Below are 24,723 nucleotides of genomic sequence, written 5' to 3'. Positions count from 1 at the left end.
ATTCATATTTCTAATCATTCATTTATTATTTATTGAATTATTCTTAATCATTGATTCGTATTATATAACCCTAACCCTGGACCTAGCCCTGGACCTAGCCCTGTAACTCCAACCCTAACTCCAACCCTAACCCTTCTCATTCTCCTTTCTCCTCTCTTCTCTTCTCTCTTCTCCCTAACCCTAACTGGTAGTACGTTACCCTAACCCTGTAACTTAACCCTAACCCTCTGGTACATAGTAGATCTATTTTAAACCCCAGGTGTTCTCAACCCTAAGTGTTCTCAACCCTACTTGTTCTTAACAATACCCTACACCCTAGCTCATACCCTAGTTCATACCCTAACTCACTAGTACATCACCTTAACCCTCTACTACTACACTCTAACTCTCTACTATAACACTCTACTTAATACTACCCTTCTAATTCCCTAATACAATAATAAACTCTCTTCTTTTCATATATTTACAACCTAACGTCTCCACCCTAATGTCTTCTAATTACCCTCTTCTATATCTTCCTAATTAACCTTTACATATTCTCATACGTAACCCTTTCTATATTCATACTTACTGATAACCCTAACCCTAACCCTAACCCCTCTAGCCACACCCTAACCCCAACTATAACCCTAGCTATAACCCTAACCTATAACCCTAACTCCTCCCTACATAAAATTCTACTTTATATTCATACTTTTTTTTTAATTTTTATACATAAAAACTTTTTTAAAAAACTTATAAAAACATTCTTCCTTCTCTTTCATCTTAAAAACATACAATAAACATTAATAAAACGCTCTAAACTTCTTATTTCTATATAATTTTATTCTTCATTAGGGTGTGCGCGGGATCATGCTTTTTTTCCACGGTTCGAAGATGGCGTAGGCTGCGGCTGTTCTATATTAAACTGGGACAGCAGAGAATATTTTGGACGGACGAAAGGTATATTCGTCATTAAAAAAACGTCAGGTAACCAGTTTTTTACATGATTAAACATGGTTAACCGTTTAGGACTAGTTTGGAGTCGGTACGCGTTGCCGAAATTGCGGCATCGCGACGCGTCCGAAATATAGGGTTAGGGTTAGGTTAAACGTCGAGAAAAGCGACCGTATTGAAGGGTATTGAAGGGTATTAAGAAAGAAGTATTTAAATAAGTCAAGAAGAAGAGGAAGAAGAAGAAGAAGAAGATTGTAAGAGTATTATTAAAGAGGAGAAGAGAAGAGAAGAGATGAGTTGTTCTCCAGGGGTAACAATAGGTTCGTTTGGAAAAGGATTAGGGGAAGAGGGGTTGACGGGATTTTCATTTGGAGTAGAAGAAGAAAAGCCTAAGGAGGGGCCGAAATTACTTCCTAATGGGATTTTGAATGAGGAGGAAGGGGTGATTCGAGATCGTCAAAATGAGGCGAATTATGTGGAAGGAGAGGGGGCTAAAATTATGATTCGAAATGGACTTCCTAAGGATATTACGTCGCGGGAATTAGCGGGGTTATTTTTTTTCTCTAAAGGATATCTTGATAGTCAAGTGATATATATGAATGGGTCGGAAGTGGGGGCTATAGTCCAATTTGAATCACTTGAAACGGCTATAACAGCAAAGGAATTTTTGAATGGGAAGGTTTTGGATAAGTTAGGATCACCATTATCGGTGGATATTGTTCCGATATTTAAACGGACGTCATCATCGTCATCAGTATCATCGTATGTTCAAAAAAATTATCCATCCGCTACATTATCATCATCGTCGAAATCATCGTCGAAATCATCAGGATCGTCGGCTTCATCACATCCACACCATCCTCAAACTAGTCGGTTTGCACAATACTGTAGTAGTTCGAGTAATATAAAGAATAATGATTTGATGAATAGTTTTTATGGTATTACGAATACCTTCTCTTTACCAATGATGGAAAATACAGCGGATAATGCATGGTCACCAGCATCACCAGGGTTTTCATATTCTTCCCTTGGTGTTCATCCTGTTACGAATCCGCCAGTACCGAGTGCTAATAATACCATATCTGAATCGGTTCATAAAAATACACCTATTAATGAAAACATGGAAGAATGGAGATTCCAGCAGCAATATCAACCTGCTGAAAATGCAAATGAATCTCCTTCTCAACCTCCTGTATCACGTCTTTCGAATTCTTTAGTCGTTAATATGCAGAATATGTCACCAAATGGATCATCTTATGTAGGATCAAATGTTATATCACCAAATCGTCATAAATCTGCCGTACAGAATCATCGATTTTCCCAAAATAATAATGCATTGTCTTCCATTGCTAGTTCATCTAGTGGGCATTCTTCTTTGATGATGTCTCCTCAGGCAAGTCATTTTGTACCGAGTTCTCCGAATGGCTTTGTAAATAGTCCTAAAATTCAATCCCATGTTGTTGGATTAAATGGTATGCAAGTAACGGATCCTTCAAATCATTCTTATTATATGAATTCATCTTTTGGTTATGGTTATCCAAATCATTTTAGAGGTTCTATTCCATTTAGCACAAATCCTGCTGATCAAAATCCTCCTTGTAATACTCTTTATGTCGGGAATCTTCCTTTAAGTACATCTGAAGATGAACTTAGGAATTTGTTTTCAAGGCAGCCCGGTTATCGTCGATTATGTTATCGTACTAAATCAAATGGCCCCATGTGTTTTGTCGAGTTTGAAGATGTAGGCTATGCAATGAAGGCATTAAGCTTGTTGCAAGGTGTTTGTTTATCTAGTTCTGTTAAAGGGGGAATACGACTCAGTTTTAGTAAAAATCCTCTTGGCGTCCGAAGTAACGCAAATCCAAATTTATTAGTTAATCATTATGGCATGCATAATAATGGCTTTTCGCCCTCCATTCATACTCATTCAGGGTTTTCTATGCCTTCATGGTCCGGCATGAATCAACAATTACTCGGAAAATAGATTCTTTTATTAGTTTCTACGATTTTTTTTTACAACTTTCTTTTTTACACTCTGTTTCTTATATATTCTACTCTATCTATTTATCAATTATTCGGTTTAAAGGTTTCTCTCGCGATATTTTGTATCTTTTGGTGATAGTATTGCTACTTTTTCTTTCTATTTTTTATCTACATTTTGGATTCTCTCTCTCTATAGCTAAGCATTTCTATTTGCTTTGTTTATTTTTGAACACTTTTGTTTTGTTTTTAGGTTATATCTTTGCTATATTTTTATTCTTTCTTTATATCACTTTATTCTCTCTTCCGGCCTTTTTTGATGCTTTTTTCTGTCCTTTACGACGTCAAAAAAAACTAAGTCAAATCAGCATAAGGAAGATCAGGGCTTGGATGGGATATTAAGAGGAATATTGAGGGGTAATAAGTAGATGACATCTTCATTTAAGTCATGGATGATAACGTTTTCTACATTATTCAGCAAATCGGTGCCTTTATTGACATTTTCAGAAGTAAATATTAAACAAATGATTTCAGATATATGGACAAGACAAGGGCTTAAAGATATGTTTTCTATGAATAAAATGGTAGAGAAGGAGCAATCGGATAAATGGAGGTTTTTGTTACCTGTTCAATACCCATATCATTCACCACAATATCCGATTATTTTATGTCATGGTATTTTGTTGATATTTTTTTAATGAAGTTGGTAATATGTAAGGACTTGGATTTTTTGAGAAGACGCCGTCATCATTACCTAAATTCCAGCTTCATTATTGGGGATCTATAGTTGAATCATTAAAAAAATTAGGATGTCAAGTTTATGTAACAAAAGTTCCAAGTACGGGTACTATTGCACAACGAGCGAAGGAATTAGCTAAGCAACTATCATCTATGGTGAATGGTAAACGAGTGAATCTTGTTGCTCATAGTATGGTAAATTTTTTTTTTGAAAATTTTTATTTTGTAAAATTAAAATGTTTAAGGGAGGTTTAGATTGTCGATATTTGCTTTCTAAAGGGTTATATAAAGACTTTTATCCGGTATCATTAACGACATTATCGTGTCCTCATCGAGGATCACCTTTTATGGATTGGTGTCGAGATTATCTTGGATTAGGTCGAGTTCTCCCTCGCGTATCTACTACTTTAAGGGAGGAAGTATCTGATAAATCTTCCAAGAAATATGAAAATAATTCATCTATATCGTCAACTATTTTATCAAGTATAATGTTTTCTCAAACTATGGATACACCTGCATATGCAAATTTGACAACAACCTATTTAAAAGAATCATTTAACCCATTTATTTTAGACTCTTTAGAAGTTAAATATTATTCGTTTGCTGCTATATCATCTGTACCAATATGGCATCCTTTATATTTTCCGAATCATATTGTTTCACAAGCTGAAGGCATAGATAATGATGGTTTAGTAAGTGTTAAAAGTGCGACATGGGGAAAATTATTGGGTATATTAGAATGTGATCATTGGGAATTAAGAGGTAGAGGGTTAGGTGCTGGAACGGGATTTATTAAACAAAATTTTGATGTTGATGATTTTTATTGTGCTTTGGCAACACATTTGTGGAATGAGAACTTTTAATTGTATTTATGAAGTTTAATCAACTCTTTTTTTTATCATTTTAAAGAAAAAATTAATATTGCTTTGAGGATTTTGTTTGAATAATTTTATTTATAAGATATATTAAATAGATAAATATAATAATTTAGTATACATTAATAGGAACTTTCATAGTCTAATTTACGATTTGATTATTTTTATTGAAACTAATGTATAGTGATATAAATAACATCTAAAATAAGTTATTTTCATATATACAATGGCATCTCCTCTAGAGATGCTTTAACGGTGTTTTTCGTTTATTGTGAATGATGATTTCTTAAGTTTCCTTAATAGATCCAACGGAATATGGTCATGTTTTACCCTTGTTTCCATTTGTTTAAAACAATCTTTATTAGATACATCCACTTTTCCGTGAGAATCAACTTCCTGCGCTTTATCTGAGCAACAACATTCTATTCTTTGAACGAATTTAGAAGCTAATACTTCTTCTGCTGTTAAACGTTCATCAGGATCTGGATTGAGCATCCTATAGATAGTATGTTGAGCACATGCTTTCCAGTGTTTAAAAGGTGGATATGCCGGAAGTTTTTCATCCTTAATTCCATTAACTGTATGCATAGGAGAATGTAATGGAGATAGATCTATTAAATTTGAAACTGTTGGTACTGATGTTGAGAATGCGATTGAAGATTCAATACTTGTTTGAGAGGGTAAATTAAAATTTGAACATGATGTTGAGTCGGAAGAATTTATAAATTTTGCGTGAAATTTCTTAAAAGCATCTAAATAATTATCATAATGTTTATCGCCAGGTATTGCTTTAACAAAAAGGGTTCCACCCCAGGTAAGACAAAAATAAACAATCGCACAAGACCAAATATCCACTTTGAAGCCGTCATATTCTAATAGAAATGTAAAGAAATGTAAAGAAAAAGAATGGAATTACCTTTTTGCATAAATACTTCAGGTGCAATGTAAGCGTCACTTCCACATATCCCACGGCATTTCTTAATATTTTTTTCACCATTAGGAGAGTTTTTATTAAATAATACATCACTTGTTCCAAAATCGGTAATTTTGAGAATACCATTGTAGTTAAGAAGTAAGTTTTCAGGTTTGATATCTCTATGTGCAATTCCTTCGGAATGTAAATAATTAACTCCTCGAAGTAATTGCTTAAAAAGGCAATTTCTAAGGGTTGGTGCCATTTCTTTCGGCTCCGGTTCTGCGGTCCAGTCAACCATGGATTTAATGAGAGAATGAAGATCGCCTGCTGCACAAAATTCCATTATTTCACACCACGAATCTGCTGTAAGAGTATGATCATCCAAACAAAGATCAACTGCACGTACGACATTCGGATGATTAACTCGTTGTTGGATTGTCCATTCACTAGCAAGTTTTTTAAGATAATCTTCCTTTCTTTCTGACCTGCTTTTTTTCCGAAATGTCTTGACTGCAAAAAGGCCAGAATCACCTCCATTACTTTCGATTGTTGAATGGCATCCAGGTTTAAGACTAACTACTTGAACGGTTGCTGTAGATCCCGAACCAATATCTTTCTTTCTAAAACCATGATAAGTATTACGATAAATATACCGTTCCTTCAATTTAATAATTCCTTCTCGACTTATAAGTTGTTGGAAACCTATGCTTAATGATCGATTCCTAAAAATCTTTGATTTTAGTCCTGAACCAAACCTAGCACATGTATGGTTCGAAATATTTGATGTATGTGTATATGATGGCGTATATGAAGACACTAACGATCTAGATATACCATGTTTATTAGGTGTTGAAGGATCCGTATCAAAGTTATAAACAACTTCTGGTTTAGGTGGCAATGTTTTACTTAAACCATTTAACGTAAGATATTTTCCATGGTAATAACAAGGTGCAGACGAAATTCTTGGAGGCGGCTGTAATTCCCGAAAAAATTCCGTTGATCGACATAATGAAAGATGATCAAACGGTTCAATCAATTCCGTAAATCCTTCCGATAAACAACCCATCCCCGTATTTAAAGAAAACGATCTATGATGATCTAATGATGAAATAAATATATTTGATTCTTCATAAATTCCTTTCATACTATTTGATGACGAAATCATCTCTGTAACTTCTTTTTCTTTATTTTTTCCTAATGATGCGCTAACAAAACTAATTGATGATACTGACAACTCCTTTCGAGACATTTCTTTCCTGTTCTCTTCTTCTTATCGTCTCAAATATTATCTTTAGATATTCTATCTCTCTTGCTTCTATCTTTTCTCAATAACAAATCATTCCCTATAAAAGTATTCCCTTTTTCATGATTATATGCTATCTGAATAATACTGCACCGTGGCAAAAACCTTAAATATTCCTTTTTTACTCTTAAAAACTCCCTTTTTTTTGTTATTGATCTACTTTTTTAAATCTATTTTTAGTCCTTAAAAAATCCCTAGATATTTACTAAAAACCCTTTCAATTAATAGCTGAGCATATGATCGGTTTCCTTGTATTATCTTATATATTTATGTGTTCTTCTTATTATGTTTTGCTTGTATTTTTATGCTCGGCTTGTATGGAAGGTTGATTAAACGGTGCTAAGTTGGCCTTTTGTTCTTTGGGACACACGTGTGTAAATTTTATGAGAGACGGATGTCTTAGAGGTATAAAATTAGGGTAAAAGTGGGGTAAGTAGGGTAGGGGTTGGGAGTAGGGTTGGTGTTGAGTTAGGGTTAGAAGTGAGTAGGGTTAGGAGTAGGTTAGGGCTGAGAGTTAGTACGGTGGGTTAGGGCTGTTGGTTAGGGCTAGGGTTAGGAATAGTGCTTGGGGTTAGCGCTTGGGGTTAGGGTTAATGATAGAAGGTTAGAACGTTAGAGTTAGAAGAGGGGTTAAAAGTGGGGTTAAAAGTGGGTTATTAATTTTTAAGAATATTTCAAGATAATTCATATGTATTTTAATGATTAAATTAAGTATCAGTTGTGACATTTTGTGAAGAAACAGCAAGTCGTGCTTCAAGACTACGTAATGCTTCTTCTTTTGCAAGAAGTTGTTGACGTTTTTCACTAATTTCTCTTTGAACTTTAAGTTCAATTTCTCGAAGTTTTTCTTCTTCACGACGTAATTGTTCTTCTTTTAATCGTACAGATTGAGTTGCTAAATCTTCACGACAAATCGTCATATCACTAGAAATAATAAATAAGAGTATTATTAAGAAAAAAATATAATGAAAATATACTTAGAAACATCGGCAGATCTGCTGAGTTTTTCAGTACGATAATTTTCATAAAGAAAATCATGTGTAATTTCTTTTAAATCACATAAATGAGTACGTAAAAGTGCAGAGCGTATTGCTAAAAAATCTGAATGAGTAGAATTTTCAACATCGACAATTCCCCATGGATATTGTCGTCCTCTTATACGTCGTCCATTATGTTCGATAATATCTTCACTACCAACAATAGCAAATGGCATTAAACTACGCAATTCTGCATTTTCTTCTACTGTTTCTTCATCATCTTCCTCAATATCATAAGGAAAATTGTATATAGGAATACGATAATAATCTATATCTTCCATAATTAATTTTTTATTTTCCACTAATTCTGCTTGTGTAAGTGTATCCGCTTTTCCAATCACCGGAATAACATTCACTCTCGGTGATAACCGGCGCATTAATTCAATATCAATTTCACGAAGTCCATGACCCGTAGGTATAATAAAATACAGTAAAACATGTACTCTATTATCCCGAAAACGTGGATTACGTTTAATCCTAGATTCTTCTGCCAATATATTATCATATTGTCGTTCAAGGTATCCTAGAATTTCTCGAAAACTATCCATGTTATACAAATTATTAAATAATATTCCAATTACTGCGTTTCATTATTAATACTATCTCCAAATGACGGACAATCAACAATCGTCAATGATATACGTGTTCCATCCTCTTCAAGCTCTTTCCTCTCAATTAATTCTTTTCTTTTCACCTTGTCTTTATTATTACCTACTGTTACCGGTCGAATCGATATTTCATCTTCTAAATGTGCATTCGTCGGGTCATCTACTTCTTTGTGTTCCATAACATTTGCATTACAAAGAGTATTAATAAATGTTGTTCTTCCTGTTCCACTGGCTCCAACTACCATCATTGTAAATTGCACTCCTTTCTTAATATTTTTTCTGTTCCGTGAATGCTATTTAAACCCTTTTTTCAGAAAAAAACTTAATATTATGCTTTATTAAAGGCTTACCAGTGTTGTTGATGACATTTTGATTAAAAATACTCTTTAATTTCGTTTTAAAAACAATAAAATCAATAACGAGTTAATCGTGATGAGGATATCGACGGGTAGAATGTTTATAAGGGAAATTTAAGATGATTAAAAAAGTATTTGAAATCTATCTTAATTACTTTTTTTCTTAAATAATTGTTAATTTTATCTTTTATTGGTATTTTTTTATTTTTTTTTTCACTTGATTAATCAAGTTAAAGATATATCTTTGATATAAAATCTATAAAAAGTATTTGTTATTATATAGTTAATTATTCTAAATAAATCTAAGAATTAATCTAAGAATTAAACTAAGAATTAAACTATTTATGAATCATTAATTTATTAATAAAGATAAAGATATAAAATAATTTTTTATCGACCAAGGTTAAGATTTATGTATTTATATGATTTAAATGTATAAAATCTTAAGATTTGTTTGATGATTAATTAATAAAATGATAAATCTTAAGAGTATGCTTTATGTTGCAGATAATTCAGTATAAATATATATTGTGTTTTTTTTTTTGGATTTTTACATATTATAGGGTGCACAAATAGCAGAATGTATTAATGTATTAAAATCAGGAAAATATGCAAAAATAGGTTTTTTATAAGGAAAATAATTATAGATTTAATTGGTTATATTTATAGGTGATGAAATTGTGGTAGTTGTTCAAAAAATTCGATCTAGTAGTGTGTCGACGGGGTCATTAAATACAAATAGGATTCGTAGGGGAGATATTAAACATGCAATAGTTGTTAGAACGAAGAAAGAAACAAGACGAAAAGATGGAAGATGTATTCGATTTGATGATAATGCATGTATTTTAATTAATAAAAAAGAACCTATTGGTACACGTATTCTTGGTGAGTAAAGAGGTGGTTAAAAAAAAAATGTATAATTTATATATAAAAGGTGCAGTTTCTGCAGAATTAAAATACAAAGGATGGAATAAAATTCTTTCTTTAGCACAAAAAGTTGTTTAATATATAGTATAGATAGATGAATTATACTAAAAAAAAAATACATAAATAAGTATATTTTATTTCATTTGTTAAACCAATATTTAATTTTGTTTTCTTGTTTTTTTTAAAAAAATAATTCGACTATTTTATAAGGTATATTCTAATATATCATATTTAATTCTAATAAACTCTTCCACAGTTAACACAGACATAATATAATGACTTTTTTGTGTAAGATAGACTAATATAAGTACTACCATACCATTTTTGTTTCTGCACTTTTTCCTTGTAAATGAAAAAAAACGGATTCTCGTTCGTGACAAGATGGACATTCTTTATTACTTCTTGGCTATAGTTTTCTTAGAAAATTATTCCATTGTTAATAGCTTATAACGAACCAATGTAGGATCTGATCCAAGATCTGCCGTTATCCCGACCGTTTCTCTTTTAACCAATAAATAATACGGAAAAAAAAATATAAATCATTTACACTAAAGAAGAACGAAGTTCGTTTCTAAAAATACACATATTTTTTGCAACTTCACTATAATCACAATTTCTACAGGCGTATAAAAGTCGTTTTTGAGACTTTTTATATCAGAAAAAAAGACGTTTAAAAGGTTATAAAGATGATACCTTTTCTTCCTTAGGATAAAGCATATTATTACATTCTATACAGTAATGAAATGTGGCCATTTCAAACTGTTTTTTTGCTCGTCTAGAGCAAGCTGAGCGACGAAGAGTTTTTCTTAAGGTTAAGGTGAATAAAATATGATCGAAGGGTTTAACGTCAAAAAAAAGTATAAAAGTTTTAATGAGACAATATGAGATAAAACGTCTATCAAATAGCCTTTTTAGAGGATCTTTGAGGTTATTTAGGTAAGAAAAGATCTATTTTGTTTTTTTCCGGGTTTAAAAATGACATATTTATGATATTTAAGTAAATCTCAATGGATACGAAGATCGTCTTCACTTAATCCCAAGATTTTGGGGATAATTGATCAAATAAGCTCTTTAACATTGAAAGAAACGGCGGATCTTGTATCTCAGTTAAAGGTTTTGGGCTAGAAATTGGTTTTTTTGAGGGTTAACTAATCTTTAAGTAATAAATGTAGATCCATTTAAATGTTCAAGATATTAGACCTATTATTGCACCAACAGTAGCGGCAGAATCAGTGCCAGTACCTGAAGAAGAAAAGAAACAAGTGAAGGAGAAGGTTTTTTTTAATATAAAACTTGAATCATATGATTCAGCAGCCAAAGCAAAGGTTATAAAAGAAGTGAAGTCAATGTTAGGTTTGAATTTAGTTGAAGCGAAAAAATTTGTAGAAAGTAGTCCTAAAATTCTTAAAGAATCAGTAAATAAAGAAGATGCTGAAAATATCAAGAAAACATTCGAGGAATTAGGTGCAAAAATATCTTTAGAATGATTTAAAATAAATTAAAATTTTTATGATAATGTCATAGCTGCTTTCATATTTTCTTCTTCCATAAATTCAAAATCATATTCATCTAAGGACGATGTAGTTTCCCATGCATTTTCTAATTCGACATTCATATCAATATCCCCTTCAGGAATTACCCATATATTTTCTCGTAATAATTTGTGCTATATTTGATTTTCATTTGATTTTCATTTGTATTTCATACTTACTCTTTCTCTATCTTCTTCAATTCTTTTAAAAATTTCTTCTTTAGAAAAAATTGCTTTATTTTCAATTGTATTAGGATTTCTACTACAATTAACATTTTATTTACTATTAAAACTCTATATACTTGTCATCTCTTTCCGATAAAGATGCTTCTATTTCATGGAAATCTTGATCATTTATATACGCTTTATTTTTTAAATTCTCAATAACCTATATATATATATATACATATATGTTAAAGAAAATTATTTATAAAAAAATTAACCTTTCTAACTGCTGATACATTTGCTGCTCCTTGAGGTCCCGGTGGTGCTACTGCTCTAACTATCTTTCCAATATCTTTACGTATCATTGAAATATAGCTATTACATCCATTTCTATAGCTATAATCACAGAGAGTTTCTAAAAAATATATAATATTCACTCTTGAGTTCAGAGAAGACTAAATACAATCAGATATATCCATTTATTATTCCTTTTTAATAACATGTTCAAGTTCTTCTAATACACAATTATATAGATCCTCATCTAAATCTTTATGTCGAAGTGCAAATTGTGCTGTTTTAATTTGAGATTGTTGACTAGCTGTTAATTTTTTAAGTATTTCTAGGAATGCAAGACGTCCTTCAAATGGATCAAGAACCATATTTAATTCTTATTTATACTTGATTCTTATATATATATTCAAGTTTGCCGAAATTTCACTAAGAAAACGATAAGATAAGAGATAAGATAAAAGATAAGATAAAAGATAAGATAAAAGATGAGATAAGATTGAATTTATTAATATATTTTTAATAAGAATTTCTTTTCTTTCATAATTTTATATTATTTTTTACATAAAAAAGTTCTTTTTTATATATAAAAATTGAAGATATTTTTGAAGTCATAATTTCCATCATATGGGCTTTAATGAAGGTCGACTTAGATATTTTTTAAGGAATGGATAAAGTTGAATGAATATGAATTATAAGTAAAATGGTCTTTGAAATTGTACCAGAAGATCTTGAAAACCATCCTCCGGCAGGGTTTTTGTATTGTTTTGAGAATGGAATTGGTACGGAATCGGCAGAATGGAATGTTATTCAAGATTTCCCGTATGTTGATGAAGAATTATTAATTACGGAAAATACAGTAGTTTGGTCGGTATCAGGACATGTTAAACGATCGTTTGATTTCTGTGATGATGGACAAAAAGTTACGCATGCTTTATTTACGTATTTTGTGAATCCGAATGATAAAATTGTTGATAGACAAGATTCGTCATATGTTCCTCCATTAGGGACAAGAACGAGGTCATTGAATCAATTAAACGCATCAGTACATGATTCTAGACAGGGTGGTAGTAAGGAATTTGTTAAAGGTGGGTTTAGAGGGGATTGGATAAAATAAATGGTTATGGAACATAAATAGATATATCACCGCGGTTATCTAGAGCATTGGTTGTTATTTTGGAAGATTTAGCGCATATTTTTTCATTAGATGGGGCATTATGGGTTATTCATGTTCCATTTCGTGTTCGACGAGTTTTAGCAGCACCACGGGGATTGATACTTGAACGATCACTAGAAAATTTGGAATTGGAGATACGATCGTATGAAACATTACTTACGACACATTCACCTAGGTTTTTTTCATTAATTGGACCGTTAGATGAATTTGGTCTTGTAGTAACAGATGGAATTTATTCATTTGGGGCACATGATGAATTAGTTTATATTGGTAAGGGAGAGGATGCATTGTTAGTGACAAGGAATCCAGAAAAAATGCAGATAGATATATGGAAGTGTTCGTATGTTGCGCAAACAGAACACTACCTTCCTCGTCCGATGACAGCAGCATCATCATCAAGACGACGATCTTCATTTGGGAGTTCGAATTATAATGATGGAGATTCAGATATTTATGGAGCATCTTTAAAATCGGAATTGAATATTACATTGGATAGAATGGCTTTTGTTAATAATAATCAGCTTCCAGCATTGTTAGGTGAATCAGAAGGACTTAGAAAAGAAATTTTTGTGACACATATTGAAAGTTTTCCATCTCATTGCACGTAAGACTTTTTTTTTATTTTGTACATTTTTTAAGTATTAAGTGAACATGCTTTTACGGTATTTTCTATTCGTCCATCATCAGGAATAGAGGTGGTTTCAATATTTAATAAAGAGGAATCGAGTCTTTTGATTCTTACATTTAGGAGTGATGAAGGATTTTCTCCTTATTTAATTGATTCTGTTACAATTCCAGCTATTGGTGCTGCACCTCTTATTTCTAAATCTATAGAAAAAATACTTGTATTTTCTATAAAAAAACCTATTCTTAAGTTATCAGCACCATGTTCTCCAGATATAGAGGTTAAGATTAATTGTACTCAGGAAGAGATAACTGAATTGGTTCATCCTGTTGGTTGTAAAGTATCTTTAAGAAGAACTGACGGTACTTTAAGAAGATTTTTTTTTGATTTGGAATATAAGACTGTTTTGGTTCAAAAATGTTTTGAAGCTTTAAAGGTTATTTTACCGTATAGGGATTTTGAATACCTTCGTGCTGCTTTTCTGCATCAAAAATCTAATAATTCAAATTTCAATGAATTTAAATCGTTTTCTGTTGTATTGTTTTCTTGTTTCTTATCTGGTAGTATGCAACCTAGGCAAATTCAAGATAAAATAGATGAAAATTTTTCTAATGAAATAATTGAAGTGATTGCTGAAGCAAGTACTTTTTGTCGAAAAAATGATATGTCAATTATGATGAAACATTTGTCTTCTATTTTACAATGTTTGCATATTTTAAGTGAAGATTTTAAATTTGATTCTGCTACATTATTGTATTGTCGTCAAATAATACCTGTAAAAGCACAGATGGCATATTGGTTAGGATGGTCTGCATTTGTAGAAAAAGATATGTTATATGATGAATTTATGGCAACTATAATATTTGATAAAGGCTAGTATTTTGTAATAAAAACATTAATTTAACATATATTAGTACGACTTGAGCATCTTAATGTGCTTCAATTTCCTTCAGAACCATACTCTGTTTATCATAATTTAATCTTGATGTTAAAAGGAAAAAAGTATATACCAGTTCCATCTATTATGAATATTGCAAAGACCGATTTAGAATATAAGAATTTAAACTATATACAGGGATCTAAGACGATATCATTGCTTTCTAAGACTATTTTCTCTCTGTACGAAACTTTACTTAATCCTAAATTACCTCTTCAAGATGTTGTTACACAAATGGTTGAACATAAGTTTACTTTAGATCATTTAAAACGTTTACCTGATGCTGTTTCTATACCATTGAGAGATGCAGTAAGATATTCCCAGGAGAATCCTTTACCAAACTGGGGAGTTGAAGCACTTCGACTAATTGGTAATATTTTGTTAACTTTTAGAAATAATATATAACCATATTTTAGATAGGAAGGATCTTGAATATCATATTACTGTTGGTGATGAAAGACCTCGTCGATTTCCTCCAACTCTTTCTGTATTTTTCTGTTTAATGTTTAATATGTATTAATTTCTTTAGGTAAAAACTCCTGAACCAAAAGATACTAAAGCAATATGCCAAGAAGTCACAGATCCTGAGATCCACATATCCTTTGATCGTCTTTCTGAGGAAGATCATAAATTCGTTACAAAGCTTATATTTCGTGAAGATCGGCGTTTACAAGAGGTTTCAAAGCTTCTTCAGATATCTAAACAAGCTGTTGTTAAAATTGATTTGCGTCCTGAAATGAGGTAAATTGTTTGTTAATATTATATTTAATAATTATATTTTTAGTGAGCATGAAATTGTGGTTGTTCAACAAACACTTGCTCAAATCATTGCCATTCGAACTTTATCTATTCCTGTTGGTAGAGGATTGTATTTTTATAGCTCAAAAACTCCATTGCCAACTGAAAAATTCCCAATACCAGGTTTCAATTTTACTGTAAAAATAAAACCCTTGCAAGTTCAAGTACCTGTTGTAAAATCATTTCTTGATGATCAAACCACAACTTGGGGATTATTTCATAACGGAACTGCAGCTGCTTTAAGCATTACTAATGATACTAAAGATATTAGTGCATCGTGGATTGTATATAATAAGCCAAATGAGCTTTCCAATAGGCACGCTGGATTTTTATTTGGACTTGGATTAAATGGGCACTTAAAATCTATGGCAACTTGGCATGCTTTCAATTATTTAACATCAAAACATACAATGACATCCATTGGTCTTCTTCTCGGACTTTCTGCTTCTTTTATAGGAACCATGGATCCTACTATAACCAGATTGCTTTCTGTGCATGTTTTAGCTTTACTACCTCCAGGATCATCTGAACTCAATTTATCTACATTGACTCAAACGGCAGGAATTTTGGGTATAGGATTATTGTATTATAATACTCAGCATAGAAGAATGAGTGAAGTTCTTTTAACAGAAATTTCGAAATTTTCTCTTCCTGGACAAGAGTTTAGAGATGAAGGCTATCGTCTTTCTGCAGGGTTTGCTCTAGGATTGATTAATATTGGAAAAGGTCAAAATTTAAAAGGTTTACAAGATCTTCATATTGTTAAGAGTCTTGTATCATGTATTTCTGGTGGTAGACATAAAGAAACTTCACAAAACTTGGACATGACCTCTTCTGGTGCTGTCATTGCTTTATCTTTAATATATTTAAAAACTAATGATGAGGATGTTGCTAAAAAAATAGAGATACCTGCAACCGAGCATCTTTTAGATTATGTAAGGCCTGATATCTTATTATTAAGAGTGTTAGCAAAGAATTGTATCTTATGGGATAAAATTGATTGTACATTTGAATGGATTAAAAATCAACTTCCTCCTATATTAAGAGATGAAGTATTGCTAACCGGTAAAACTAGCCTTGATTCAAACGACATGGCATTGTTTAATATAATTTCTGGAGCTTGCTTTAGTATGGCCCTTCGTTTTGTGGGGACAAGGAATGAAAATGCTAAAAAATGTTTATTACATTTTTTAGATAAGTTTATGAATCTTTCCACTCTAATGGGTACGTTATTTATTCTACACTTTCTCTCATTAATTTAACAGCGTCTACTCATGATCAAAAGCTTTGTAGAACTACTGTTAAGAATTGTTTAGATGTTTTATGTATATCATCTAGTTGTGTTATGACTGGTTCTGGTGATCTAGATGTTTTACGAAGACTTAGAAAATTGCATGGGCGTACAGATGCTGACATAACATATGGAAATCATATGGCTACACATATGGCTATTGGTATTTTATTTTTAGGAGGAGGACAATATAGTCTTGGAAATTCAAATCTTTCAATAGCTTCTATGATATGTGCATTTTATCCACAATTTCCAAATTCTGCATGGGATAATATTTCACATCTTCAGGCATTTCGTCATTTATGGGCAATTTCTTGTGAATCAAGGTGTTTAATTGCTAGAGACGTTAATACTTTACGACCAACATTAGTACCTATTACTTCTGATTCATCTCATACATTTTATGATGCAAAAAATTCGGTTGCTCCTTGTTTATTGCCCCCACGTGATGATATATCTGTAATTCGGACATTAAGTCCTCAATATTGGCAAGCTTCTCTAGCTTTACATACTATTCCTATCTCTCCTCAAAAAACATCAACAATGTATATTTCCAAAAGAGTTATGGATTCACAAGAATGTTTCAATCTTGAACCTTTATCTCAAGCAAGCATAGAAAGATCTATATTAAAAATGTTTTTATCTGAATCATTACTTTCAAATGAATTTTATTCTATGATATCAAGATCAGAGCTTTCTTCACAGTTTATTGTTGATCGTTAGTATAATTGATTCTTTTTATATCTTTTTTAATCCTATAAATAGGTGCATTGCAACAAAATGAAGCAATTAATAGTAAATTACTTTTACTTTCTGATATAAAAAAAGAAAATTCTGCTAAACTTTATGGAATTCAACTTCTTCTTGTTTATGCTGAAAACATATCTACTGGGCCTCTTACTTCTAAGTATTCTGGCTTTCGAAATAGGTTTCTATCAGATGATTTTCTAAGTCTTTTACATCTTAGAACATGGAATGCTTCACAATATTAAATTATAATTTTAAAGACAAGTACAAATTAATGTTATTAGGATTTTATTAAAAATAATATTTCATGGGCTGATCTTTTATATGATTATTTCTTTAATTTTTTTCAAATATTTTTAAAATCATTGTTATCATAACGATTATAGATAAATGGCTAGTCTTGTAAATTATAGTGATTCTGATGATACAGAAGAGTACTCTGAGGAAAATACTCATAAATCTCTTAAACGAAAGGAATTAGATGATGTATCAGATTCTTCTTTTTTTCCGGTTTTAACAAAAGAAAATATTTTGAAACTTCCAAAGATTGATAAAGAATATGAACTTGAAGATACAAGAGAATCTTCTTCTTTAAATAAAAATGCTGTGGAAGGGCATGTTTCACTTTCTTCATTGCTTCCAGCACCCAAAAATGATTTAAAAATGGCTCGGTTATCAAGAAATAATGGAACAAGAAAATTGAATATAAAAATTGAAAATAAACATGATTCAACGATTAAAAATACTAATTCTAAGAATGAAAATATGAAGAATGATTATGTGCAGTCAAATGTCTCTTTATTTTCATTAGATATAGAAAAGTCAAATATAAATGAATATGAGCAAACTATGTCAAATTCTTCATCTTATACACCAATGCTAGTTAGAAAACAAGATCACTTGAATAAAAAACGTAATGTTAATATTGAAAATGTGAAATTAAGTGAAAAAAAACAACAAAATGTTCATTGCAGTGAAATATATCGTGTAGACAAAGATATAGATGTTTCAGAATACAACTATCCATTAATTGAAGAAGAAACTCAGATTTCTCGAAAAGAAAAAGATGTTGAATCTGTAGGGGATCTGTGTAGATTTATTTTATACTAATTAATAGATGAGGATTTATGGAAAACGTAGATCAGAACAAGGACCTGTTAAATTTTTAGAAGTTAATGCAGAAGAAGAGTATAATGCAAATGAAATTATGAAGAGAAAGGGCATATTAGTGGAAGCTGTATGATTTTTTTTTTTCTTTAATATACTAATTATTTTAAGCCACAACCTATACGAGCAATAGGTGCTGGAAGACATCAAATTACAACTTTACTTAACTCTGCTATATCTCAAAGAGAAGTCTTCGAGGAAGCATTTGCTGCAAATAAGGAGACTAAAAGGTTTTTGTATATTAATTTTATTGTTTTAATTTAATCGCTTTTAAAGGCAATCTGGAAAAAAATATGGATTTTAATAACTATGGGTTAATTTTTTCTACGGTTTATGTCATTGAATGCAATATGAGCATGTTTTATGTATATGTTGATCCTTTATATTGGATTGTAACCTAAATTATAGTTTTCTGATATTATTTAATATTTTTAAAAAAAATTAATGAAATTATTTTATTATATATTGGATAGCTTTTATATAAATTTAGAAGAGAAATACTAGCTCATTTGCATTGTTATATAGATCCTATGCGTTTGTAATTATATATTAATAGCTCTTTTAATGAGATCCTTTTAAAAGTTAATATATATCAATAAAAAAATTAATAATCTAACTTTTTTCGTTATTAAACCTTGCAAATAGCCATTAGTAGTAAACAATATTAAGCGTATTCCCTAAAATGTTATATTAAAAATAAGAATATTAAAAAAATGATATACCAGTTTTTGGAATAAATTAGTAGTTAAATGTACTGTGCTTTTCGGAGATAAAGTAAATGGTGATTTATTCATCCATGGTCCAAGATCTACATGTATTGATGGATCTAGAAACCGAGTATCAGAAAAATAACAATATCTGTTTTTAGGATAATCATTGAATTTTTCTATATAAAAATTAGAATATTTTGATATTTATAAAAATATGTTAATTTCCTAAAGCAGATTGCAGATTAGAATGTGAAATGTATCCTATAAGAATTGCATTATCATTATTATTTATTACAGGAAATCCCCTGTAAGTATAATTTTTAAGTAAGAGTTCTATATAATTTAAATTATTTATTAAAAAATAAAGGGAATGACCTAAAGTTTTTATTGTATGTCCTTTAGCAGTAATAGTTACTAAATCACTCGTTTTTGTGATATAATTTTCTATAATATCATGTTTAATATCTATCTCTTTACTTAAATATGGATAATTGTTTATATAAATCCAGTTTTCATAAATTCCATATTTTCCAAAAGCATCTCCAACCCATTTACTTATTACAACTGCAATTATGATTGGTAGTAAATATGTTAAAGCGCCTGTCAACTCGAACATAATAATTACCAAAGATACTAATATATTAAAACATACATATTTATTAGATAATGTAAAAGTTACCTGTCATTCTTGTTACTCCAGCAAGTGTAGACGCTGCACCTATAATAGAATATATTTCTGGTGCAATACATTCTACATTGGGTTTACATGCACTAAAAATTCGTGCAGAAGGTACTTTATGTTGTATATATTGAATAAGTATACCAATTAATCTTCCATATAAAGCTCCTATAACCATGGACGGCAAAATAATTCCAGAAGGAACTTGTAATCCAAAAGTAATAATACAAAGAAAAGTTCCAAATATTGCTGCAAGTAGAAGCATAAGCACCGGAGATAGAATATTATCTATTCTATAAAAAATGTTAAATATCTATTATAAGACAAATCAAGTTATTACACGCATAAACCAAGAGTGTCATTTTCATTACATTTTTGAAATAGTTTTGCCAAAAGTTTATAATGATGAGATCTAGTCGATTAACAGTTGTATTTTTAAAAAATGCAATTATTACCTCATAAAAACATTTGAATAATTAATGATACCTGTTATAAATACAACAACTAGTACTTCTTGAATAGGGAATCTTGATAACTGAAATTTGGATTTCAATTTTAGTATTTTTTCATTCAATTTAATAAATGCATGTCCATATAATCCCTAATATTAAAATTAAATTTAGAAAAAAAGAAATATAAAAATCACTACCCCAATTACTCCTAATAAAGAAATTGGAATAAGCTCAAAACTGTACCACTCTATTTTAAAGAAAGCCTGATATATAACAAGTCTTCCGTCCCTAAATGGATTTACAAACTAAATAAAGTTAATAAAAATATAATTAATAGTTTATAACCTTCAAAGACATTGTACCGATCATTGCACATACAAAACTCTTCCACATGGTTTTATCAGGGAAATAATATGATAATTGCTAAAATTGTCAAGTTTAAAAAATAATGGCAAGCAAAAAAAAACCTCAAGGGTGAATAAAACACCACCAATAGGTGCTCCAAATGCTACGGAAGTTCCTGCTGCTACTGCTGCTGACAATATTTCCCTTCTTTTAGCTTATACATTTTTTAATTCGCGATAACTCATTTTGAATTGTATGAAATACCTTCATTTCCCTTAGAAGTACTAAAAATCCTGAAAAAAAAGTCTGCGCAGCAGCAGGCTATATGAATTAAAGGTCCTTCTTTACCAATCCATAAACCAGATGCTATAGAAAAACACTATGAAAATAAGGATAGAGTTGGTTAATCGATAATATATACATACTACACTTAAGCTTTTGATAACAAGTATCCATTTTCCGAAAAAATCATGCATAATAAAGCCACTGAGTATAGTTTTTATCTCAGATATCCCACTTTCTTTTGCATAATATGCATAATTGATAACTAAAAATGATGAAATGACTCCAAAAAGCGTCTTTTTTTATTATTTTAAAATCTCGGTTTTAAAATAATACATACAACAATAGTAATATAAAACAAATATGAAATAACATATGACTTCTTTTTCGATGAACTCATTAAATCTCCCCATAAGATCCAATCGCTACATGTCTTTTCTAATCATTTTGTCAATATTAATATAGATATATATATAATGAATAAATATACCATCATCCGGAATCCAACAACAAAAAACACGATTCAAATAAAATCCTGATTTACAATACCCTTCTCTAATATCCGAAAGCCATCCAGAAACAATATCTATAAAACCTGATATAACCCCAATAGAAATACCTTTTTTTCATCAAAAAAAAAATTCCCATTAAAAATTCAATTTCTATATTACCCGTAGCAATAATAATAAACCATACTTGATTAAATTCCCAAAAATGCGCTATTTTTCTTCGAATACCTTTTAGTTTTCGAAGCTTTTCTTTTCGATCTCTTTCTTTGGTATTTTCGTCTATCCAATCTAATTATCTTTTAAAAAAAATAAACCCTCATATAATATCCTCTATAACCAATCGTATAAAAATTATTTTTAATCCATTCTAGCTCTTTTTTCTTTGGTAATTTTAACGATATTTTACTTGCACTTGATGTCATTGAAATTTCATCATTTTTCTTCTTTTTTTCAAAAAAAAACGGCTTGTCCAGACCCGCCTCTTCCAATTCATTAAGAAATTCCTCTTTTTCCTCTTTTTCTACCCTTTTTTCTCCTTTTTTTTCAAAAAAATCCCTTTCCCTATTTATTAACAAATACCCTCAAATATCTTATTTACCCGTTTAAATCTTGTTCCATATACAATTTCTTCCTCTCATTAACACGGTTGACCAATTTCTTATATGATCCTTCTGTTATTCCTGGATTTTCTGCCAATTCCTCCGCATACATCTTTTTTGACGTTTTATATGCGTCGATTTACCCTCGAAATCGCCCTTCATATCTTAACCCCTCCTGTCTATAAATATTCCATTAACCTTAATTTATAGAAAATCTGGCCTCCACACAAATGTTTCTAGAACCTTCTAGAAGGTTCTAGAATGTTCTAGAAGATTCTAGAAGATCTGAAAAAAACTATAAAATGGCCTTGTTGTATGATTCAAAGTTTGTATAATTCCTGATATAAATAGGAGATAAACCGTATAATAGGTTGTTAATTGAGGAATTACGTACTAAATATCTGGAAAATATCAATGATAGTATTGGTGAGAGGGTAATTGGCGGGATAAATGCGGTATCAAACAAGAAAAAACGGGTTGGACTGAGTGAAAATGGGGTTGATCATGGAAAAGTTGTTTCATTTTATCTTTCAGAAGAGGATTCAATGTCAAGTTTTAGAGAGGAGGAGGTTTTTGATGAGGAGAGATCGATTGATATAGTTTCCCAAGGATGTGATATAGAAAGATCAGTTAAACGAAAACAGCGGTATGCGAATGAATCGTTCTCAGTTTTATCGGAAAAGAATGCGTCAAATATTGGGGATAGTGATTCAGATGATTTGGAGCTGTGTTTTTTGTGATAATTTTATCATATAATTGATTATTGGGTGTTAATATTAGATAGGAAATATTTATCTAAGGAAAAGGTTAAAGTTAAGTCTAAAAGTATGGATGTGTTCAGAAGAAGTTCAAGAGGAGATTTAATGACAATGATGAAGAATCAATGTTTAATTTCTGGTGAGTAAATATTTATTTTTAAAGAAAAATTGATATAGAAGGATCTGAAAGTAAACATTCGAGTACACAATATAAGGCTCAATCAAGAGAGTTAAAAATTATAGAATTAGCTAATTTTTAATCTAATATTATTTTAAATAGATCGTTAGAAAGTATATATCGAAACGATACGAGTTATAATTCATATTTAAATTCTATGGAAGAAGGATCTTTAAATTTTTCTAGAAAAGTATACCCATTTTGCCGATCGCCATCTGATGAGAGATTATCATTGTTGACTATTTTGATAAAAACGGGAACAAAGATACAAACGAATCCTCTTGCTGATATATTTGCATGTTTTTCAGGGAAAGGTGATCTTAATCCTTTAAAGCTGAAGATATATCGTCCGTCGGGGAAAGATCCTAAAAGACCTTTTTCTGTTGTTATAAAACGAATTGCTACAGTTTCTGATGTAATTGGTTTTTCTTTGTATTGTTATATAGAGCAGAAGATAGAACCAAGGCTTACTAGTGATCAATTGAATCCAAACATGTGGACTTTACGCATTGTAGAGGAAGATGGTGAATTGGATCATGATTTTCCAGGTTTTTTAATATATATTCTTATTGAATGATGATTGATTGATTGATTTTTTTTAGCATTAGATAGAGTAAGATTTTTATCAAAATTTGGTTTTGATGAATTTGCTCTTGTTGAAGCAACATCTGCACAATGTTTTTTCCTATGAAAGTTTGATATATTATTAACATTTTTTTAGTTTTAGAGAACGAAAAAATAACTCCATTTAACTTTAAAATTAATGTTGATCATTTTAATTCTTAAATAAAAATCATTCATTATACGATACATTCATGACGTTTTCTTTATATATATATTTGAAAGAAATGATTGTTTCTAAAGATCTCGTTTTCTCTAATGCTTGTGATGATTTAATTTTATTCTTGTATTGGAACTTTGGTGAATTCAGTGTTAAGTGTTATGAATAAAACATATATTATCGATATTTTGAATGAAATATATAAAAGAAATCATTTATATCAGACTAGGTTTATTATGCGTGTTGTACAAACTGATATTTCTTTGTCAAATGGTTCTATAACTGATGATTTGAAAAATTATTGTGAATTAGAATTGATTGAGCCAAATTATTTTATGATTCATAAATTCAAAAGGCTTCTATTTAATAATTCTTTAGTGTCATTTAATAAAAATAAGGAAAATACTTCTTTAATATATTGTTTTTCTAGTTTTTTTGAATGAGACATTCAAGTTTGATGAGAAACAACAGGAAATTTATTATATTAAACAAAGTATCATGTGGTTTATACAAGGAAATATCATATATGGGTTCTTAGAAAAGTTTAGTCAATTATTAAAAAAGTATATGACTTAGAAATGTCATTTTATCTTTTTTTTATGAGGTTTGTTTTTCATTATATGTTTTTCTTTATTAATTTTTAGACATTGTAAGCTTGTATTAGTTATCAATGGTTATTATATTCATACTATGTTTTTTATTTCTTTTTTATTAAAAGGTAAAGATTTTAACAAGATATAAGTTAGAGAATTTCTGATCTACCTAAAACGTTTAATTGCATTTTTTTATGTAATAAACGTCAATTTCATATAAAGCTGAGTATTTTACAATGGCAATTATTACTTGTAAAAAAATGACAAGTTATTCATTTTTAACTTATCTTTTTTTCTTCAAAAAGATATTTATATAGTTTACGGCTACCAAGGCAAAATAATCAGAAAGGCAATACTTTTTTTCTGTTTTAGAAGCTACTAATTTTTTTTAATAGATATGATCTTCATACATCTACATAAGATATATCTTCGATT

At 30.2% G+C, this 24,723-nt stretch overlaps 14 protein-coding genes across 14 annotated transcripts; 8 read left to right on the top strand and 6 right to left on the bottom strand.

Moving 5' to 3' along the window:
• Positions 1–47: 47 nt before the first annotated feature.
• T552_04106 (hypothetical protein) lies at positions 48–565 on the bottom strand (the record flags this gene model as incomplete). The annotated part of the gene is made up of 6 exons (XM_018372157.1): positions 48–180; positions 225–243; positions 292–347; positions 417–428; positions 476–484; positions 534–565. 6 exons carry the CDS (start codon positions 563–565, stop codon positions 48–50), a joined length of 261 nt encoding a protein of 86 aa, XP_018226441.1.
• A 603-nt stretch (positions 566–1,168) lies between these two features.
• T552_01203 (hypothetical protein) lies at positions 1,169–2,965 on the top strand. Its single transcript, XM_018369792.1, has one exon. The coding sequence runs from the start codon at positions 1,229–1,231 to the stop codon at positions 2,918–2,920; it is 1,692 nt and encodes a 563-aa protein (XP_018226440.1). The 5' UTR covers positions 1,169–1,228; the 3' UTR covers positions 2,921–2,965.
• Positions 2,966–3,290: 325 nt separating this feature from the next.
• On the top strand, positions 3,291–4,563 carry T552_01202 (hypothetical protein). The gene is made up of 3 exons (XM_018369791.1): positions 3,291–3,591; positions 3,635–3,849; positions 3,900–4,563. The coding sequence occupies exons 1-3, from the start codon at positions 3,345–3,347 to the stop codon at positions 4,515–4,517; spliced, it is 1,080 nt and encodes a 359-aa protein (XP_018226439.1). The 5' UTR covers positions 3,291–3,344; the 3' UTR covers positions 4,518–4,563.
• A 215-nt stretch (positions 4,564–4,778) lies between these two features.
• On the bottom strand, positions 4,779–6,694 carry T552_01201 (hypothetical protein; the record flags this gene model as incomplete). The annotated part of the gene is made up of 2 exons (XM_018369790.1): positions 4,779–5,401; positions 5,446–6,694. The coding sequence occupies 2 exons, from the start codon at positions 6,692–6,694 to the stop codon at positions 4,779–4,781; spliced, it is 1,872 nt and encodes a 623-aa protein (XP_018226438.1).
• Positions 6,695–7,455: 761 nt separating this feature from the next.
• T552_01200 (hypothetical protein) lies at positions 7,456–8,761 on the bottom strand (the record flags this gene model as incomplete). The annotated part of the gene is made up of 4 exons (XM_018369789.1): positions 7,456–7,672; positions 7,726–8,325; positions 8,367–8,686; positions 8,744–8,761. The coding sequence occupies 4 exons, from the start codon at positions 8,759–8,761 to the stop codon at positions 7,456–7,458; spliced, it is 1,155 nt and encodes a 384-aa protein (XP_018226437.1).
• A 415-nt stretch (positions 8,762–9,176) lies between these two features.
• On the top strand, positions 9,177–9,800 carry T552_01199 (ribosomal protein L14). The gene is made up of 4 exons (XM_018369788.1): positions 9,177–9,264; positions 9,313–9,370; positions 9,419–9,634; positions 9,684–9,800. Exons 1-4 carry the CDS (start codon positions 9,223–9,225, stop codon positions 9,752–9,754), a joined length of 387 nt encoding a protein of 128 aa, XP_018226436.1. The 5' UTR covers positions 9,177–9,222; the 3' UTR covers positions 9,755–9,800.
• A 109-nt stretch (positions 9,801–9,909) lies between these two features.
• T552_01198 (hypothetical protein) lies at positions 9,910–10,475 on the bottom strand. The gene is made up of 5 exons (XM_018369787.1): positions 10,370–10,475; positions 10,224–10,321; positions 10,132–10,177; positions 9,996–10,082; positions 9,910–9,955 (listed from the first exon to the last, which is right to left on the bottom strand). Exons 1-5 carry the CDS (start codon positions 10,427–10,429, stop codon positions 9,914–9,916), a joined length of 333 nt encoding a protein of 110 aa, XP_018226435.1. The 5' UTR covers positions 10,430–10,475; the 3' UTR covers positions 9,910–9,913.
• Positions 10,476–10,547: 72 nt separating this feature from the next.
• On the top strand, positions 10,548–11,163 carry T552_01197 (ribosomal protein L7/L12; the record flags this gene model as incomplete). The annotated part of the gene is made up of 3 exons (XM_018369786.1): positions 10,548–10,612; positions 10,675–10,789; positions 10,849–11,163. 3 exons carry the CDS (start codon positions 10,548–10,550, stop codon positions 11,161–11,163), a joined length of 495 nt encoding a protein of 164 aa, XP_018226434.1.
• Positions 11,164–11,183: 20 nt separating this feature from the next.
• T552_01196 (hypothetical protein) lies at positions 11,184–12,031 on the bottom strand (the record flags this gene model as incomplete). Its single annotated transcript, XM_018369785.1, has 5 exons — positions 11,184–11,342; positions 11,388–11,466; positions 11,510–11,595; positions 11,651–11,827; positions 11,873–12,031. 5 exons carry the CDS (start codon positions 12,029–12,031, stop codon positions 11,184–11,186), a joined length of 660 nt encoding a protein of 219 aa, XP_018226433.1.
• A 332-nt stretch (positions 12,032–12,363) lies between these two features.
• On the top strand, positions 12,364–17,480 carry T552_04105 (hypothetical protein; the record flags this gene model as incomplete). Its single annotated transcript, XM_018372156.1, has 10 exons — positions 12,364–12,748; positions 12,799–13,441; positions 13,484–14,293; positions 14,335–14,345; positions 14,377–14,769; positions 14,816–14,886; positions 14,929–15,140; positions 15,184–16,421; positions 16,463–17,206; positions 17,254–17,480. The coding sequence occupies 10 exons, from the start codon at positions 12,364–12,366 to the stop codon at positions 17,478–17,480; spliced, it is 4,734 nt and encodes a 1,577-aa protein (XP_018226432.1).
• Positions 17,481–17,579: 99 nt separating this feature from the next.
• Positions 17,580–18,752, top strand: T552_01193 (hypothetical protein). The gene is made up of 4 exons (XM_018369784.1): positions 17,580–18,312; positions 18,353–18,472; positions 18,514–18,632; positions 18,679–18,752. The coding sequence occupies exons 1-4, from the start codon at positions 17,626–17,628 to the stop codon at positions 18,704–18,706; spliced, it is 954 nt and encodes a 317-aa protein (XP_018226431.1). The 5' UTR covers positions 17,580–17,625; the 3' UTR covers positions 18,707–18,752.
• A 192-nt stretch (positions 18,753–18,944) lies between these two features.
• Positions 18,945–22,090, bottom strand: T552_01192 (hypothetical protein; the record flags this gene model as incomplete). Its single annotated transcript, XM_018369783.1, has 17 exons — positions 18,945–18,974; positions 19,020–19,079; positions 19,125–19,288; positions 19,488–19,745; positions 19,792–20,084; positions 20,132–20,203; positions 20,247–20,392; positions 20,441–20,548; positions 20,589–20,666; positions 20,711–20,802; positions 20,853–20,967; positions 21,014–21,166; positions 21,211–21,308; positions 21,361–21,489; positions 21,542–21,667; positions 21,717–21,940; positions 21,978–22,090. The coding sequence occupies 17 exons, from the start codon at positions 22,088–22,090 to the stop codon at positions 18,945–18,947; spliced, it is 2,259 nt and encodes a 752-aa protein (XP_018226430.1).
• Positions 22,091–22,280: 190 nt separating this feature from the next.
• T552_01191 (hypothetical protein) lies at positions 22,281–23,700 on the top strand (the record flags this gene model as incomplete). The annotated part of the gene is made up of 7 exons (XM_018369782.1): positions 22,281–22,303; positions 22,349–22,714; positions 22,763–22,875; positions 22,917–22,965; positions 23,017–23,462; positions 23,517–23,591; positions 23,636–23,700. 7 exons carry the CDS (start codon positions 22,281–22,283, stop codon positions 23,698–23,700), a joined length of 1,137 nt encoding a protein of 378 aa, XP_018226429.1.
• Positions 23,701–23,762: 62 nt separating this feature from the next.
• On the top strand, positions 23,763–24,452 carry T552_04104 (hypothetical protein; the record flags this gene model as incomplete). The annotated part of the gene is given in 7 exon segments (XM_018372155.1): positions 23,763–23,851; positions 23,925–24,124; positions 24,190–24,198; positions 24,260–24,299; positions 24,340–24,352; positions 24,360–24,368; positions 24,420–24,452. Coding segments are annotated over 7 exon segments (393 nt in total).
• Positions 24,453–24,723: the final 271 nt, after the last annotated feature.

The sequence above is a fragment of the Pneumocystis carinii genome (genome assembly GCF_001477545.1).
Source record: "Pneumocystis carinii B80 chromosome Unknown supercont1.5, whole genome shotgun sequence".
Lineage (NCBI taxonomy): Eukaryota > Fungi > Ascomycota > Pneumocystomycetes > Pneumocystales > Pneumocystaceae > Pneumocystis > Pneumocystis carinii.
Note: the sequence above shows the minus strand (reverse complement) of the source record. Positions and strands in the feature narration are given on the sequence as shown.

Bases quoted from the DNA above. Each gene is read 5' to 3' on its own strand.
- T552_01203 (XM_018369792.1), top strand. From the start codon at position 1,229: ATGAGTTGTTCTCCAGGGGTAACAATAGGTTCGTTTGGAAAAGGATTA.
- T552_01202 (XM_018369791.1), top strand. From the start codon at position 3,345: ATGACATCTTCATTTAAGTCATGGATGATAACGTTTTCTACATTATTC. The intron at 3,592-3,634 runs GTATTTTGTTGA...GTAATATGTAAG, and splicing joins TCCGATTATTTTATGTCATG to GACTTGGATTTTTTGAGAAG. The intron at 3,850-3,899 runs GTAAATTTTTTT...AAAATGTTTAAG, and splicing joins ATCTTGTTGCTCATAGTATG to GGAGGTTTAGATTGTCGATA.
- T552_01199 (XM_018369788.1), top strand. From the start codon at position 9,223: ATGATAAATCTTAAGAGTATGCTTTATGTTGCAGATAATTCA. The intron at 9,265-9,312 runs GTATAAATATAT...TACATATTATAG, and splicing joins TTTATGTTGCAGATAATTCA to GGTGCACAAATAGCAGAATG. The intron at 9,371-9,418 runs GTTTTTTATAAG...TTATATTTATAG, and splicing joins AGGAAAATATGCAAAAATAG to GTGATGAAATTGTGGTAGTT.
- T552_01193 (XM_018369784.1), top strand. From the start codon at position 17,626: ATGGCTAGTCTTGTAAATTATAGTGATTCTGATGATACAGAAGAGTAC. The intron at 18,313-18,352 runs GTAGGGGATCTG...ACTAATTAATAG, and splicing joins AAGAAAAAGATGTTGAATCT to ATGAGGATTTATGGAAAACG. The intron at 18,473-18,513 runs GTATGATTTTTT...AATTATTTTAAG, and splicing joins AGGGCATATTAGTGGAAGCT to CCACAACCTATACGAGCAAT.
- T552_01198 (XM_018369787.1), bottom strand. From the start codon at position 10,429: ATGGCCACATTTCATTACTGTATAGAATGTAATAATATGCTTTATCCT. The intron at 10,083-10,131 runs GTTCGTTATAAG...AGAAAACTATAG, and splicing joins TTGGATCAGATCCTACATTG to CCAAGAAGTAATAAAGAATG. The intron at 9,956-9,995 runs GTATGGTAGTAC...TACACAAAAAAG, and splicing joins AAAGTGCAGAAACAAAAATG to TCATTATATTATGTCTGTGT.